This window comes from Astyanax mexicanus, chromosome 11 (assembly GCF_023375975.1).
Source record: "Astyanax mexicanus isolate ESR-SI-001 chromosome 11, AstMex3_surface, whole genome shotgun sequence".
NCBI lineage: Eukaryota > Metazoa > Chordata > Actinopteri > Characiformes > Acestrorhamphidae > Astyanax > Astyanax mexicanus.
In genome coordinates, this window is record NC_064418.1 from 41,718,220 (window position 1) to 41,733,849 (window position 15,630).

The following is a 15,630-nucleotide window of genomic DNA, read 5'->3' on the forward strand; positions in this document are numbered from 1 at the left end:
CAAGATGTTAAGAAAAATAATGTGTCGTCTTTGTCTCACTTTTCTTTTCTGGTATTCATTGTTCTGTTCTATGTATAGGTAGTCCTGTGATTTTGTTGTCAAATATATTTTGTTGTACATGTTGCTTGTTGTATTTGTTTTTTGTTTGACTGTCGTCTTGTCTTGTTTGACAAGATGTACTTGTTTGTGGTTCTCTACAAGTACATATAGTATAAAATGTGCTAAGCAACGATATTGTGTTTATTTAATGAACATTAGAATTTAACATTGGGCTCACACTGTCCTTGCTACATCGGCTACAGCTAATAAAGGGTAGTATGGGCACATGGCCTTCTGTCACATAGGCTCAAATGCACAAACCCAGCTTATTTAACGTCTACAGAAAAGCATTGCCAATAGAAGCCAGATGCTCAATGCCAAGCACCAGTTAGCTCTCAATCATTGGGCTGTATAGCAGTGGAATTATGTTCTGAGGAGTGATGTAGCTTCATTAAAAACCTTTGGGATTGGCCTGTGTGGTGTTTGGGAACCGTTAATGACCATTCAACATGTACAGGTGCATCTAAAAAAAAATTGATCAATTGGTACTTTTGGCAGTGTGCCAAGTCCTGCTGGAAAATGAAATCCGCATCTCCATAAAAGTTGTCAAAAGCAGAGGGAAGCGTGAAGTGCTGTAAGATTTTCCTGGAAAAAAAAACACTGCACTGGCTTTGTACTTGATATAACACAGTGGACTAACACCAGCAGATGACCTGTCTCTCCAAACCATCACTGATTGTGGAAACTTCACACTAGACCTCAAGCAGCTTGGACTGTGTGTCTCTCCACTCTTCCTCCAGACTCTGCTCATTTGATTTACAAATGAAATGAAAAATTTACTGATGATCAGTGATGGTTTGGAGAGACAGGTCTGCTGGTGTTGATTCAATGTGTTTTACCAAGTCTAAAGTCAGTGCAGTGTTTTCCTAGAAATTCTTACAGCACTTCATGCTTCCCTCTGCTGACAACTTTTATGGAGATGCAGATTTCATTTTCCAGCAGGATTTGGCACACTGCCCACACTGCCAAAAGTACCAATTGATCTTATATAATATTCACATTTTCTGAGACACTGATTTTTTGGGTTTTCATTGGCTGTGAGACATAATCATCAACAATAAAAGAAATAAACACTTAAAATAGATCACTCTGTGTGTAATACATCTATATAATATATGAGTTTCACATTTTTAAGTGAATTACTGAAATAAATTAGCTTTTCAATGATATACATTTTTATACACCTGTATATAACCACCAAAACTAATACTTTTGTGGCTGAAAGGCAATGTTTAAAAATATAGTGTTCATCCTTCCCAGAAGAGTACAGTCAAACTCCATAATCATACCTTTGATTGCATTACTCATATTAGATAAGCAGGTGTCGACAAACATTTGGAATGAGTGGTGATGATGCGGGGATGATAAATGGCATTCCTGGGAAATGATTTTTCCCAACATGAGTCATTTACAAGAATCCATTGAAAACCCAATAAATAACCAGAGCCTACCGGCTTTCACAGCTTACTTACACAACTTTAAAATAAATTACTGAATAGTATGCCTTAGGATACAAGATGTCTGCAAAATTTTAAAAAAGGTTGATTTGCAATTCAGTGCTGCTTAAATGCTGCTACTCTTAATCCTATAACAGTTTAAGCCATTTTAGTTAGTCAAAACTATCATGACTTAAATAAAAAAAAAAATCTGCAGTGAAGATTTTCAGTCAATTTCAAACACGCCTTAGATATAGTAACTGTTATAAAACCTTGTTCACAGACAGGCCAAAAGTCAGGGGATAGAAGTATTTAAACTGATCATTAAGTGTCAGTTCAAGGGACATCTTGGGAATGCCCACACATTTATAAGTTGTCATCTTGTGAGTGATGCTGAACAAAGACCAGCATTCTCATTGAAAGGTGACATGAATTAATTAAAGGAGTCTTAATGAGTGGGTGCTGGACCAGGAATACATCATGGAAGGCCTTACCACCCACAGTGGACAGCACAGTGGGTGGTAATGATCGTGACCGGCAGCATCTGGTTGGAATTGTCCATGTAAACACACGGGCATATCCTGCAGGTCAGTGCAGCATTTTTTGGCCTTCATGGCACATTATACTAGATTCTGTGCCTTTACATGTGGCATGTCAGTGTATTTAATCTCTCTGTTTATTCAATTTTACATTATATAAAGCCCCCAGCATTGAGCTGTAGAGAAAAGCACGAGGGTGCTCCATCCAATACTTTTGAGACAAGTTGGGGATTAGGTGGGGTGGTGATCATTCCACATCCTGACCTTACAGCAATGTTTCAGAATCTAGTATAAAGGTTTACCTGCACAGTAGAGACAGTTACTCCAACAAAAGCAGCATAAACTCTTTGTTTAATATCCTTGATTTCATAAGAAACAGTGAATAAGTGGATGTCCCAATACTTTAGTCCATATAATGTATATTCACTAGTATATAGCATGTTTTTTATAACTAATTAGAACTACAGCCAAAATGCTTTATTAAATATGTCTCCTCTCTATATGAAAGGCTGCTTAGTCAGTGATGCCCAAAGGCCGTGCTTTCTAAATGGGTTGGCTCGTGCCTCAGGGCAGAGTGAAGGAGCAATGAACTATTCAAGAGGAGAACAGAGGTTTATTTATCTTACAGGAACAGAGTTTTAATTTCCTGCTCATGCAGCATCATATTCTAGCTTTATAAATACAATATATTTCTAAATAAACCAGCCATTTCATTATAAACCCTAACACAGAGGACGGCGAAGAAGCCGGATACATCAGTTAGAAGGTTTATTGAGTTCTGGGTTTATAATTGAGCAAGCAGGAAAAAGAGAACACAAGGATATATTAACTAAAATGAAGAGATGGAAGAAAAATAATGACAGGAAACAAAATATAAGAAAGAAAAACTTTAAAGAAAAAGATCAATGAGAAATGCATAAACAATGGAAGAAGAAGAATGTAAGCATTAGACTTTTTTAATACTAACAGATAAGATTCTGCTTTTACATCATTCATATTTAAAATGTGTGTCTCCAGATAAACCTATTTGTTATATTTCCCCCCAAATTATTTGTAATCAGTGAATAAAATAATACTAATATTAATATTTTATAATATTCAAATTAAATAATAATACATTGTGCTTTCAGCATTACCAGTTGTAAACTGAATTACCAAGCATTTTATAATATATTTTATTTAAAAAAATATTGCAAAAAGTCCATTATCTGGAGAGTTTTCACTTTGGAAACGCTGTACAGCAGAACGGTACACGTAAAGTCAGCATCTGAGAGGTAAACAGATTAACACCAGCAGTCTACAGATTAACACCAGCAGACAGGAAGTATACTTCCTGTCGGCGGCGCGAGCAGTCGCAGCGGCCACTCCGGAAGCAAAACACGGTGCTTTTGTTTGTTTTTCTGTGTAAAAAATCCCAGCGCGAGTTCAGAGACTGCTGTGTGTTCGTTTTCACGGAGACGTGGTTAACGGACTCCATCCCGGACTCCGCGATTGAGGTGAGCGGCATGCTAAGCTACCGCGCGGACCGCGACGCCGGCCTCTCGGGCAAAGTACGTGGAGGTGGGGTGTGTGTTTACATCAACACAGCATGGTGTAACAACGCTGCGCTGATCTCCAGCTACTGCTCGCCGCTGGTGGAGTTTGCTGTAGTCAGAGCCAGGCCATTCTACCTGCCCAGAGAGCTTAGCAGCGTCTACATAATAGCAGTGTATGTAGCACCCAGTGCTAATGCTAATGCTAACGGTGCTAATGCTAACGCTCTGCAAGAACTGTACACTGTTATCTCCAAACTCCAGAACTCACACCCCGACGGACTGTTTATTGTTGCTGGTGATTTCAATCACAGTAATCTGAAGGCTCTGCTGCCCAGCTTTCACCAACATGTGGATTTTCCAACCCGTGGAGCTAACCTGCTCGATTGTGTGTATACTACATTCCCGGTTCGTACAGAGCAGAGCCCCGCCCCCACTACGGCTACTCTGATCATATTTCTGTAATGCTCATCCCAGCATACAGACAGCTCATCAGACGTGCCAAATCAGAGAAGAAGCAAGTTACAACCTGGCCTCCAGGAGCCATCTCTGCTCTTCAGGACTGTTTTGAGCACACTGACTGGGACATGTTCAGAGAAGCTGCTACTTCTGATGACTCCATCAACCTGGAGGAGTACACAGTGACTGGCTACATCAGCAAGTGCATTGAGGATGTTACTGTCTCCAAAACCATCACATCCCGCCCCAACCAGAAGCCGTGGATGACTGCAGAGGTGCGTGCGCTGCTGAGATCCCGAGACAAGGCCTTTAAGTCAGGGGACAGGGCTGGCCTCCGAACAGCTAGAGCCAAGCTCTCCCGGGGGATCAGAGAGGCAAAGCGCACCTACGCAAAGAAAATCCACGCCCACTTCCAGGACACTACTGACACTCGGCGCATGTGGCAGGGCATCCAGACCATCACCAACTACAAGTCACCCTCCCCTGCTTGTAACAGTGATGCCTCCCTTCCAGATGCACTGAACTCCTTCTACGCAAGGTTCGAAGCACAGAACTACACGACAGCAAGGAAGACTACACCTCCTCCAAACGACCAGGTACTGTGCCTGTCCTCAGCTGATGTGCGGAAAACTCTACTCAGAGTCAACCCACGGAAAGCCCCAGGACCAGACAGCATACCTGGCAGAGTGCTCAGAGGATGTGCAGAACAACTCACGGATGTTCTCACGGACATTTTCAACATCTCTCTGAGTACTGCAATCGTGCCGACGTGCTTCAAGACGACCACCATCGTCCCTGTGCCGAAGAAGTCTCAAGTGTCCTGCCTTAATGACTACCGTCCCATTGCACTTACTCCCATCATCATGAAGTGCTTTGAGAAGCTGGTCATGAGGCACATCAAAAACCAGCTCCCGTCCTCACTGGACCCACTGCAGTTTGCGTATCGTCCAAACAGATCAACAGACGATGCCATCTCTACTGCGCTCCACCTGGCTCTCACCCACCTGGACAACAAAGACTGCTATGTTCGAATGCTGTTCATCGACTTCAGTTCAGCATTCAACACCATCATCCCTCAGCATCTGATAGGAAAACTGAGCTTGCTGGGCCTGAACTCCTCCCTCTGCAACTGGGTTTTAGACTTCCTGACTGAGAGACCACAATCAGTCAGGATTGGAAACAACACCTCCAGCACCACCATACTGAGCACCGGCGCCCCCCAGGGCTGTGTGCTCAGCCCACTGCTGTTCACTCTGCTGACTCATGACTGTACTGCAAAGTACAGCTCAAACCACATCATCAAGTTCGCTGATGACACAACTGTAGTTGGCCTCATCAGCAAGAATGACGAGTCAGCATACAGAGAGGAGGTGCAGTGGCTGACGGACTGGTGCAGAACCAACAACCTATCTCTTAACGTGGATAAAACCAAGGAGATGGTTATTGACTTCAGGAGAGCTCCAGGTGTCCACCACCCGCTGAACATCAACGGCTCTGCTGTGGAAATTGTGGATAACACCAAGTTCCTCGGTGTTCACATTGCAGAGAACCTCACCTGGTCCCTCAACACCAGCTCCATAACCAAGAAAGCCCAGCAGCGCCTCTACTTCCTGCGGAGACTGAGGAAAGCACATCTCCCACCCCCCATCCTCACCATGTTCTACTGAGGCACTGTAGAAAGCATCCTGAGCACCTGCATTACCGTCTGGTTTGGGAATTGCAACACCTCAGACCGCAAGACCCTACAGCGGATAGTGAGGACAGCTGAGAAAATCATCGGAGTCTCTCTTCCCTCCATCACTGAGATCTACACCACACGCTGCATCCGCAAAGCCACCAGCATTGTGGACGACCCCACCCATCCCTCACACGGACTCTTCGCTCTGATGCCGTCCGGCAGAAGATACAGGAGCATCCGAGCCTCCACTACTAGACTCTGCAACAGCTTCATCCACCAGGCAGTCAGACTTCTCAATGCACAGAGACAGAACTGAACCCCCACCCCACCCACCACTCACCCAACACACTCGCACAAAACTAAACTGTACACCCCCCCCCCTTTACACAAAACTAAACTGTACACCCCCCCCCCCCCTTTACACAAAACTAAACTGTACACCCCCCCCCCCCTTTACACTCACAAAGAACTGAGCTTCACCCACACACACACACAGTCAGCACACAGAGGCTGACATGACTTTATTTGCTGCACTCTTAAAAACTATAAACTCTACCTCAGTAACTGCTGTGATTATATATGTTCTATATGTTACAGTATGTCACACATCTCTGCACCTTATCCCCACTATACACTTTATTATACCGTATTGGTACTGCACTGTCCTGTCTTTAAATTGTCTCGTCTTTTGTATTTATTGTATTTATTGTTATTTAGTGTTATAATTTTATAATTTTATGTTGCACTGTCGTCACTCCTGCACTTTATGTTGTCTATTGCTTGTTGTTCTATGTTGCACCATGGTTCCGGAGGAACGTAATTTCATCACACTGTGTACCTGTACTCAGATGTAATGACAATAAAAGCCTCTTGACTTGACTTGACTTGTCTGTTAGCCTAGCTAGCACTGAACTGACAGCAGCTGCATTCCGGTGTTGTGAAGGTATTATAACTACAGACTGGAGTAAACTATATTCATAATCCACATATCCTATAAAACCACAGCATCTACAAACACTAACCAGCACAAACACACCCATCTGTTATTAAAAAACAGTCATTAATTTAGTTCGGAAATACAGTTAGCATTGCCACTTAGCCGTTAGCCATCTCCATTAAGATCTGCAGTCTGTTAGCCTAGCTAGCAAAATCATTCCGGCATTGTGAATGTAATAAATAACTATCTTAAGTGAACTACAGCCATAATCCACATCTAATATCAAACCACTGATCATACCAACCCTAACCAGCACTAAGAAATCAATCTGTTATTAAAAAACAGTGATTAATTTAGCTCGGAAATACAGTTAGCATCGCCAGTTAGCCGTTAGCTATTGCAGCTAATCCTCTATGCTACCTGTCAAAATAAAAGTCTCCTGCACAACCGTTGCAAAAAATGACCTGAATTTAATGTTTAACGTATTTAATATTTTACTTTTTTATATATTTAATAAAAATTCAAACATTTTATTTGAAAGGAAACTATTGTGTAATTGCATATGAAGTGTGTCAAATAAATGACTTTTGAATGCATTTACATTAAATGCACCTGTGGATACTCTTAAAAGGGCTGTGTGGTCTGTTTCAGCCTCATTATTTAACCTTAATCATAGTACTATTAATAAACTAAAAGTATCGGTATTTGTATCGGTATCGGCAATCTTATATCAGTTTTATATCGGTATCGGATCGGAGCTGAAAAAAGTGTATCGTCCCATCACTAGTTTTTATGTAAAACGGTTCTAATAAAAACATGAACTGCACTCACTGATATGAGTGTGACTCTCACTTTTGTCAAGCGGTGAAATACATCAAACTTCTAATCACAATATTTTGTATAAATAAGTCTATCTGCTCTCTAAAACACGATTTGTTTCAATGACCAATACAATCCCTTTTTTTTAAATGGATGTCTATAGGTTTCACATATCTTACAAATATGACTCAGTTCATCACACCCATAGACTGTGTATAGCTGGACAGAGCACTGTCTCTCAAAAGTGAAGCCACCACAGGTCGGGCGCCCCCTGCTGTTCGGTTGCAGAAAGCTGTATAACCCCACCCATCCCCATAGGTTTCAATGGCAAAACAGACAACATTCAATCACGTTTTTTTCTAATATACTGTAATTCTACCTCCATTATTTAAATGCAACAGCTAGTGTAACCTCTGCTTATATTGTCAAATTTTTATATTCCCTCCAGAATTCATTTTTTAAAACGTTATTTAGCTCTATTCAAAAAGGTGGTGTGGTTATTGTAAAAGGGCTGGGTTACACCTAGCCGGGGTGAGACTGTATGGGCGGGACCAGTAATAGACTGTGTGAGCCCTGTGGAGGCAGCCCTCAGGGGCGGGGTTATTTAAATGAGTAGGCTGTCTCTCCACAGTCTTTCTCCCTCCTCTGGTCTCTACTGCACAGACTCGGGTATCAGGATCGCCAACATGGTGAAGATTTTGGCTTCATTTTCATTGAATGAATGGGACCGGCGACACGGCGTCCATCTTTTTTACAGTCTCTGATCACACCAAAGTTACACAGTACTGTCAGCAGTGTGCAAAACCTTGAGTAGCAATGATAGATATGTTATTATTCATTTTACAGGTCAGTGGAGTCTTAACGTGATTTTGCTGCTGTTAATTTAAGGTAAAAATGCTACATACTGTTGCTTTAAAATAATAGATAGATCAAATTTGGTATGTTGCATTTACTATGAAATACATTAATGTGGAATTTGTGTGTTTTTTGCAATGTTGCATGCTAAAAATGTGAATTATTTCAAAAGTAATTTTTTGTGTCCAAAAAAAGGAAGAAATATTACGTAGTTCAGGCTTTTGTAGATCTTCTAAATAGGTGATTTGTTGGTGTTATTTCTTCTTTTCTCTTCTTACTGTAGGGAACACACATTTAATATAGAAAGAAACTGAATTCACTATAATTGCTGCTTAATAATGAATAAAAAATGCATAAACTATTTCAAGTATCTGTCTCTATATATATTCTTTCACTTTCTTTCTCTTTGCCCTCCCTCTTATCCCATCCTTAGGCCACTCAGACAGAACACACGTTTATTCTCTCCACTATCATTCCCTGTATCCAGAGAGAGGCGGCTGGCGCTCTCCGTGTGCTGTGGCTGTGTGCACACATGCTGTGTGTCTTATCAGGCCAGTGCAGAGAGCTGGATCTGAGCTGACTGTGAGCAACACGTAATGAGGCTCCAAAACACCGCCATTTTACTTTACCAATTAAACCCCTCAGCTCCACAGCACAATCACCCCCCCAGCCCTGAGGATAGCCCCTCATACACATAAATACACACACATAGAGAGAGAGTCTCATTCTAATCTTCACTTATTTAAATTGCTACAATAGCATCTTTTAGGATGTTATGTAATAGCATATTAATATTTTTTTTGTCTGTATTTAATCTTTGCAGCCTCGGGGTCTGTGCATGTGTATACTGAGTGCATATACTGGAGGCGAAAGTGTATAAAGGTGTGTGTATGTTTATGAGAGCTTGTGTAAAGGTGTGTTAAGCTTTTGAGAGACCGACCAAATGTCTGCAGGATGTTGGCCCAACCCATGTTTGGCTTCTGACGTGTGTTTCTTTAGTTTTGAACATGAAACTCTGTGTCCAGAGTGTTTATGGTGCTTATAAACACTGAACTCAGACTGTCACTAGTCTCACTTTCCCAGATTTAAATTTAAAATTGAATTGTTTAGATTTTATTTTTTTTGCATCAACAGCACTTTAATTAGTTTTAATGTACAGTAAATATATAAATTTGTGGCAATGTGTTTACTGATATGAAATTGATAAATTCACAGTTTGTAAGGAAATTTAACTTTTGCATTTCCTGTTAAAACCTAAAGCAGAACATATACAGGGATTGGACAATGAAACTGAAACACCTGTCATTATAGTGTGGGAGGTTTCATGGCTAAATTGCAGCAGCCTGGTGGCCAATCTTCATCAATTGCACATTGCACTAGTAAGAGCAGAGTGTGAAGGTTCAATTAGCAGGGTAAGAGCATAGTTTTGCTCAAAATATTGCAATGCACACAACATTATGGGTGACATACCAGAGTTCAAAAGAGGACAAATTGTTGGTGCACGTCTTGCTGCCACATCTGTGACCAAGACAGCAAGTCTTTGTGATGTATCAAGAGCCACGGTATCCAGGGTAATGTCAGCATACCACCAAGAAAGACCAACCACATCCAACAGGATTAACTGTGGATGCAAGAGAAAGCTGTCTGAAAGGGATGTTTGGGTGCTAACCTGGATCGTATCCAAAAAACATAAAACCACGGCTGCCCAAATCACGGCAGAATTCAATGTGCACCTCGACTCTCCAGTTTCCACCAGAAACTAAAACTAGATGTTTCAGTTTCATTGTCCAACCCCTGTAGTATCTAATGTTTATTAAAAGGAAGGAATGATTTAGGTTTAGCACAGTAACATTTAGATACTTTCATACTACAGAAATGCATGGAAAAACTCTCTAAGTGTGTGTTTGTTTCTGTATGAGTATGTGTGTGTGTTTGCATAAAGCTTCAAATCAATTACACAATTCATAATTTGAATTCATTTACAGAGACTCTCACGTCATGCCTTTTGATTCTGTGCCCGGCACCTCCAGTGCTTTATTGAAAGCCTCCTCTATGTGTCTGTCTCCAGATTAGGAGCTAAATGAAAGCCATTAAAATGTGTCCAGTCGCAGTGACTCTTCTTACACCCTGAAATTGGCATGAATTGGCAAAACATTTCAACCTAATTGTCTATTTTTAAGTTCACTCAGACACGCGCTTGGCTTCACTGCATTTTTAAAGCACCCTCTGGATAGTGATAGTTCAGCCCTCAAACCGAATTATAGTCTCAAGGACATTACTCAATTAGCTTGACTCATGCATATTCAATATTCATCTCCGTAGGTACATTCCACTGTAACAGTTTGTCCCTGCTGATAGTCACCAATTTAAAATGCTATCAGGCCATAGCGGCACACTGAACACCTCATATTAATGCTAAACCACACACAGTAACATTTGGTCCAATTTAATACCCCTATAATTACTATATTAACCACTGCATTTTCTTACTAAGCTACTACTTTAGCAGTACATTCTTCAACAATGGATTTTTCTTTTTGCCATATTTTACACAATTTTGAAAGTGTAACAGAAACTGAATGGTTAGTCTCTGGTTTAAATAAACAGGAATATTTTGGAATATATGTTTTTTGGAGCGTGGGGCTGCTACTGCTGTTTAAAAACCTGTTAAAGGAACCACTGAAATATAAGGCAAATGTGTGATATAATTAATATTAGCAAATATTCGGTGCACCCCTATTGAACACTACTGCCGTCTCCACCACCGTATACACCATTGATTACACGCCATTTCACCAATGCCTACACCTTTGTTTTGACCTCCGTAAACATAATCCTTTTACTGTACTTTCCATTGCAGTTTTACTGCCGTTTACACCGCCATTTCACCATCATTTCTACCACTATTTTACCAATGTTTCCACCACCATTTCACTGCCGTTTACACCGCCATTTCACAGATGTTTCCACAACCATTTTAATGCTGCTTACACCGGTTACACCACCTATTTACCAATGTTTCCACCGCCATTTCATCGTAGTTTCCACCTCCATTTCCACCTCCGTTTCCACCTCCGTTTCCACCACTACCATTTTACTGTTATTTACCCCACCCTTTTCATCACCATTTTTCCCCTGTTTCCATTGCCATTTTACCGCAGTTTACACCACCATTTCACCACTGTTTTCACTGCTGTTTCCACCGCCATTTCTAACGTAATTTTTCCAATGTTTCTAACATCATTTCACTGCCGTTAACACCTATGCTTACACCGTCATTTCCACCACCGGTTACACCGCCATTTCACCATCGTTTACAACGCCCTTTTTATCGCTGTTTCCATTGCCCTTTTTTTATTGATAATGAGAAATAAAGGAGCCTTAAGGAAGATCTAAGTTGCTCAGTGCCTGTACAATGAACTACATGAACAATACTGAATGAATTACGGAGACAATTTGGAAAAATCAAACGGAAGCAAAGGAATTTGTAACCATAAGGTGGTTAATCAGTTACTTACTAGTGATTACAAAGGAATATAACTTGTCTAGTGTCTGTAGAGAAGTATTGTCAACCGGTTTAGATTTTATGGAGCTGATAAACAGGATCTCTTCTGTCACTGTTCCTAATACTGGACTTGAAAAGTAAAAAGCCCCAAGTATTGGGCAGTGTAGCAGTGGAACTGTGTTCTCTGGAATGATGGTGCTCCATCCAATACTTTCGTGATGAGCTGGGGATTTGGGGATAAGGTGGGGTGATGATCTCCCAACAATCTAGTACAAGGCTTTGTTGATACTCCAACAAAAGCAGGATAAACTCTTTTTAATATTGATTTTGGAAGAAACACTGATTTTTTTTCATAGTGAATATGAAGAGACATAGAATAACTGATATGTGTTTTTCTTACCTTGTGCTCAATGCACTCAGTTGAGAGTCTCTTTGCTTCCACCAGGGCCTGAAGCTCCTCATACTGAACTGGTTTATATTTGGAAAGGCCCAGTTCGTTCATCACTCTCTGGGTCAGCTTTTCTGGACAAAGGCAACAAGTAGATACCATTTACATAACAAACAAACAATTACAAAGCTATGATCTTGATATAATCGCTTTGTTATACAATCTATTGGGCCGTTTGGAAAGAGAAGACAGACTTATGATAACTGATTCCATTTTAATGATGGTCTTATATATTTCACAGTCTTGAATTAGTAAGAAAAGGAAGAAACAAATCTTACATTTCTTTAAAGAACACTGGCCAGCTGCGTGTTTCATTAAAAACAGTTTACCTCAGAACTCCCATGTGGTCTAAGAGTTTTTCTGTATTGTCAGGAGGAGATCTCATGTTTGAATCTATCTCTACAATGCTGGAAGTTCACAAGCACATAATTGCCTCTGCTTAATTGGAAGTAGTGATGTGCAGAAGGGGAACTGGGGAAAAACATTTGTTTCTAGGCTTTGCTGCACACCCCTGTGTTATAATGCATCATTAGTTGCTAGTACCTTTTTTCTTTTTTAAATTTCTATATATAATATATATATATTCATACACTAATGCGCCTACCACAAACCATATACAACCATATACAGATACACACTACACATACATTCAGCATATCATCTCCCATTTTCTTCCCCTTGATCTTCTTCCTTGGAAAATTGAAAGCATAACATAGAGACACTTCCACTAAAATAATTAGCATGAACATCATGAACTAATTAGTGAGAAAACCATTCTAAATTAAGAGAATTGCAATATCCTAAAGCTATTGCTTTCCTTTAGAGGCATAAATAAACTCCTCTTCTGTCAGCTGAGCATGAATAAAGACTACAGAAATCAGTGTACAGTGCTTCATTGGGGCACCGAATGGTCCAGTGGTCTACAACACTGCCAATATGATTTGGGATAGCTGGTTCGAATCCCAGTCATGCAGATTGCCATTAACTGCCGGAGCCTCAAGAGAGCACAACTGGTCTTGCTCTTTCTGGGTGGTTAGATGGGGATTTTTTCCCCTCGTCACTCCAAAGAAGGATGTTGATCAGCACAAGGTGTCTGTGAGCTGATATATCGGACCCAAGCAGCACTGTGATGCTACTCAACTATGCTGCATCAGTGATTTCAGTGATTACTGAAACCACTCCAGCAGGGTCGGAAATGTATTTACATATGTATAGCAGTGTAAACGCATATCTTCAAGGCTCATTCGACAACAGAAACTCCCAGTACATCAGAAAGCCAACAACAGATTGCAGTTTAACTACCTGCATACATAAAAAGATGAAGTGTAAATGGAGTCACTGTTTCAACCAGATTTTAACGTCTGTATTTAATCAAGATACGGTACGAACACACACTCACACACATAGACTAAAATACCAGTGAATTGAGGGTGAGAACACTTAAGCAGCTACTACGGCAAGCAGCTACTACGGCATCTGCAACTGGGGGTTGGGTACGTTGCTCAAGGACACTACAGCCATGAATGTTGAGGGAGGAGTTCCACTGCCTGTCGGTCCAGAGGACTGACCTGTAATCCTCTGGGCCCAAACCTGCTTCTCTAATTTTTAGGCCACGACTGCTCCTAAATGGGTGTGTCCTCAGTCTTTTCTTAGTCTAATTTGTATTTGCTACATTTACTGCATACCACACAGTTGAATATCCCTGATATTATGTCTGACTGTTTCCTTATATTTAGTAAAAGGAGAGAAAATGACTGAATCAAAATTAATATAATGGTGCCTGCTGACTTCCACTATGTCACGCCTGGCACTGAAGATACTTTTGTTTCTCACTCACTCAGCTCTACCTGCAATCTCTAGACTGTGACTAGGTTACCCAGAATGCACCACTCACTGACATCACTCCTTCATCTGATCACATGACACTGCATACCGCACCTCCAGGAAGTCAATCACCTGAATTCTGAACACCTGTCCATAGCCCTACTCAAATCCCTCACTCCTTTTCTCACTCCCTGGACTCTTTATCGTTCTTGGTATATGAAACCCTTTCTACTACTGTTTACCGGTGTTGACCTTGTTTGCTCTGACTTCTCTCTGTATTGCCCCTTTTACTAATAAAAGCTGTTTAATGCATCTGTCCATCGTCTGTGATGGCTTTAGGGGTGTTCCCAGTGTGCAGTGGTCAGAACCTACCAAAAGTGGCTTAAGAATGAACAAACGGGGGGACAGTGAAAGGGACCTCATGATGCATAAATATAGATCAGCAGTTTGTTCTTGGTCACAAAGTTTTTAAAAACATTATAAATTCTCAAAAAAAAAAAAAAATCCTCAAATTTCATTTTAAAATACTACCTTATGGGAATCACTAACACTTTGATTTAAAACAAAACAAAACAGTCTGTGGTGATCCAAGGTAATGGTGTTTTTGTTTTTTTCAATATTGTGTATACATTTTATAAGGTGTTAGCTGATGTTGTTTTTTTATATTATAACTGAATTTCTTCCTTAATAAAGAGCCCCTGTAGCCTGGAAAAAAAGAAAAGGACCTTAAAAGGACCTTAAAAAGAAAAGTTCATTACTGTGTACTGAAACAGCACAAAATGAAACATTTGGCTGAATTTATGGTTGAGCATTTCTACTCAACGTACAGAACTTGTAAATTATAATCTGCTGCTACCTTAAAGCAAGATACCACAGTCCATGCCATGAGAAATCAGAGCTGGTTTGGAGGCATGAAGAAAACCCACATAATATTTCGAAAGTAGTTATAATACTTTGTCTATACATATTTTTTACAGTACAGGTATGAGCAGGTGAACAGAGACATGGGCTGGAATTTAAAGGAAAATGTAGGAGAGGGAGTAATAGCAGGAAATGTCAGAAAGTCACTCTATCACTCAGCAGCCCCTCAAAGAGACGCACTCTCCGCTCTGTGTTACCCTTGACAACAGCAGCGTAATCACAGCACTTTCAAATGGCTCAGCACAGCCGCTTCAGGTCACATTCACTCAAGAGCGTGCTGCTGTGGAATCACCTGCGCTCCAATATCATCTTCCCCGCTGAAAAGGGGAAGAGCGCAGCCTGAGTGCTGAAAACAGAGGCTTGCCTTACCTGTGTCCTCTGCCCGATGACCCGCCAGGAAGGCACGCAGGTCCCTCCCACTCATCTCCTTTTCACCTATGGAAAATCAGTCAGGAAAAAAAGCAATAGTTTAGAAATGTCAAGTGTATACTGATTTTTTTTATCATTACCTTTCAAGCCAAATCAGGTTTGGTATCTGAAATTTACTTAAGGCAATTTCTGGTCTATTTTCATACATA

The 15,630-nt window shown here is 40.7% G+C and overlaps 1 protein-coding gene across 3 annotated transcripts in view; it reads right to left on the reverse strand.

Moving 5' to 3' along the window:
* LOC103025319 (coiled-coil domain-containing protein 148) overlaps positions 1-15,630 on the reverse strand; it is a 112,969-nt gene that overhangs the window by 92,951 nt on the left and 4,388 nt on the right. For all 3 annotated transcript variants that reach the window (XM_022680135.2, XM_022680137.2, XM_022680136.2), the window contains 2 exons: positions 15,422-15,487; positions 12,260-12,381 (listed from right to left, as the gene is read on the reverse strand). In XM_022680135.2, coding sequence (XP_022535856.2) covers positions 12,260-12,381; positions 15,422-15,476 — 177 coding nt within the window. In that variant the 5' untranslated portion in view covers positions 15,477-15,487. The remainder of the gene's footprint in view (positions 1-12,259; positions 12,382-15,421; positions 15,488-15,630) is intronic.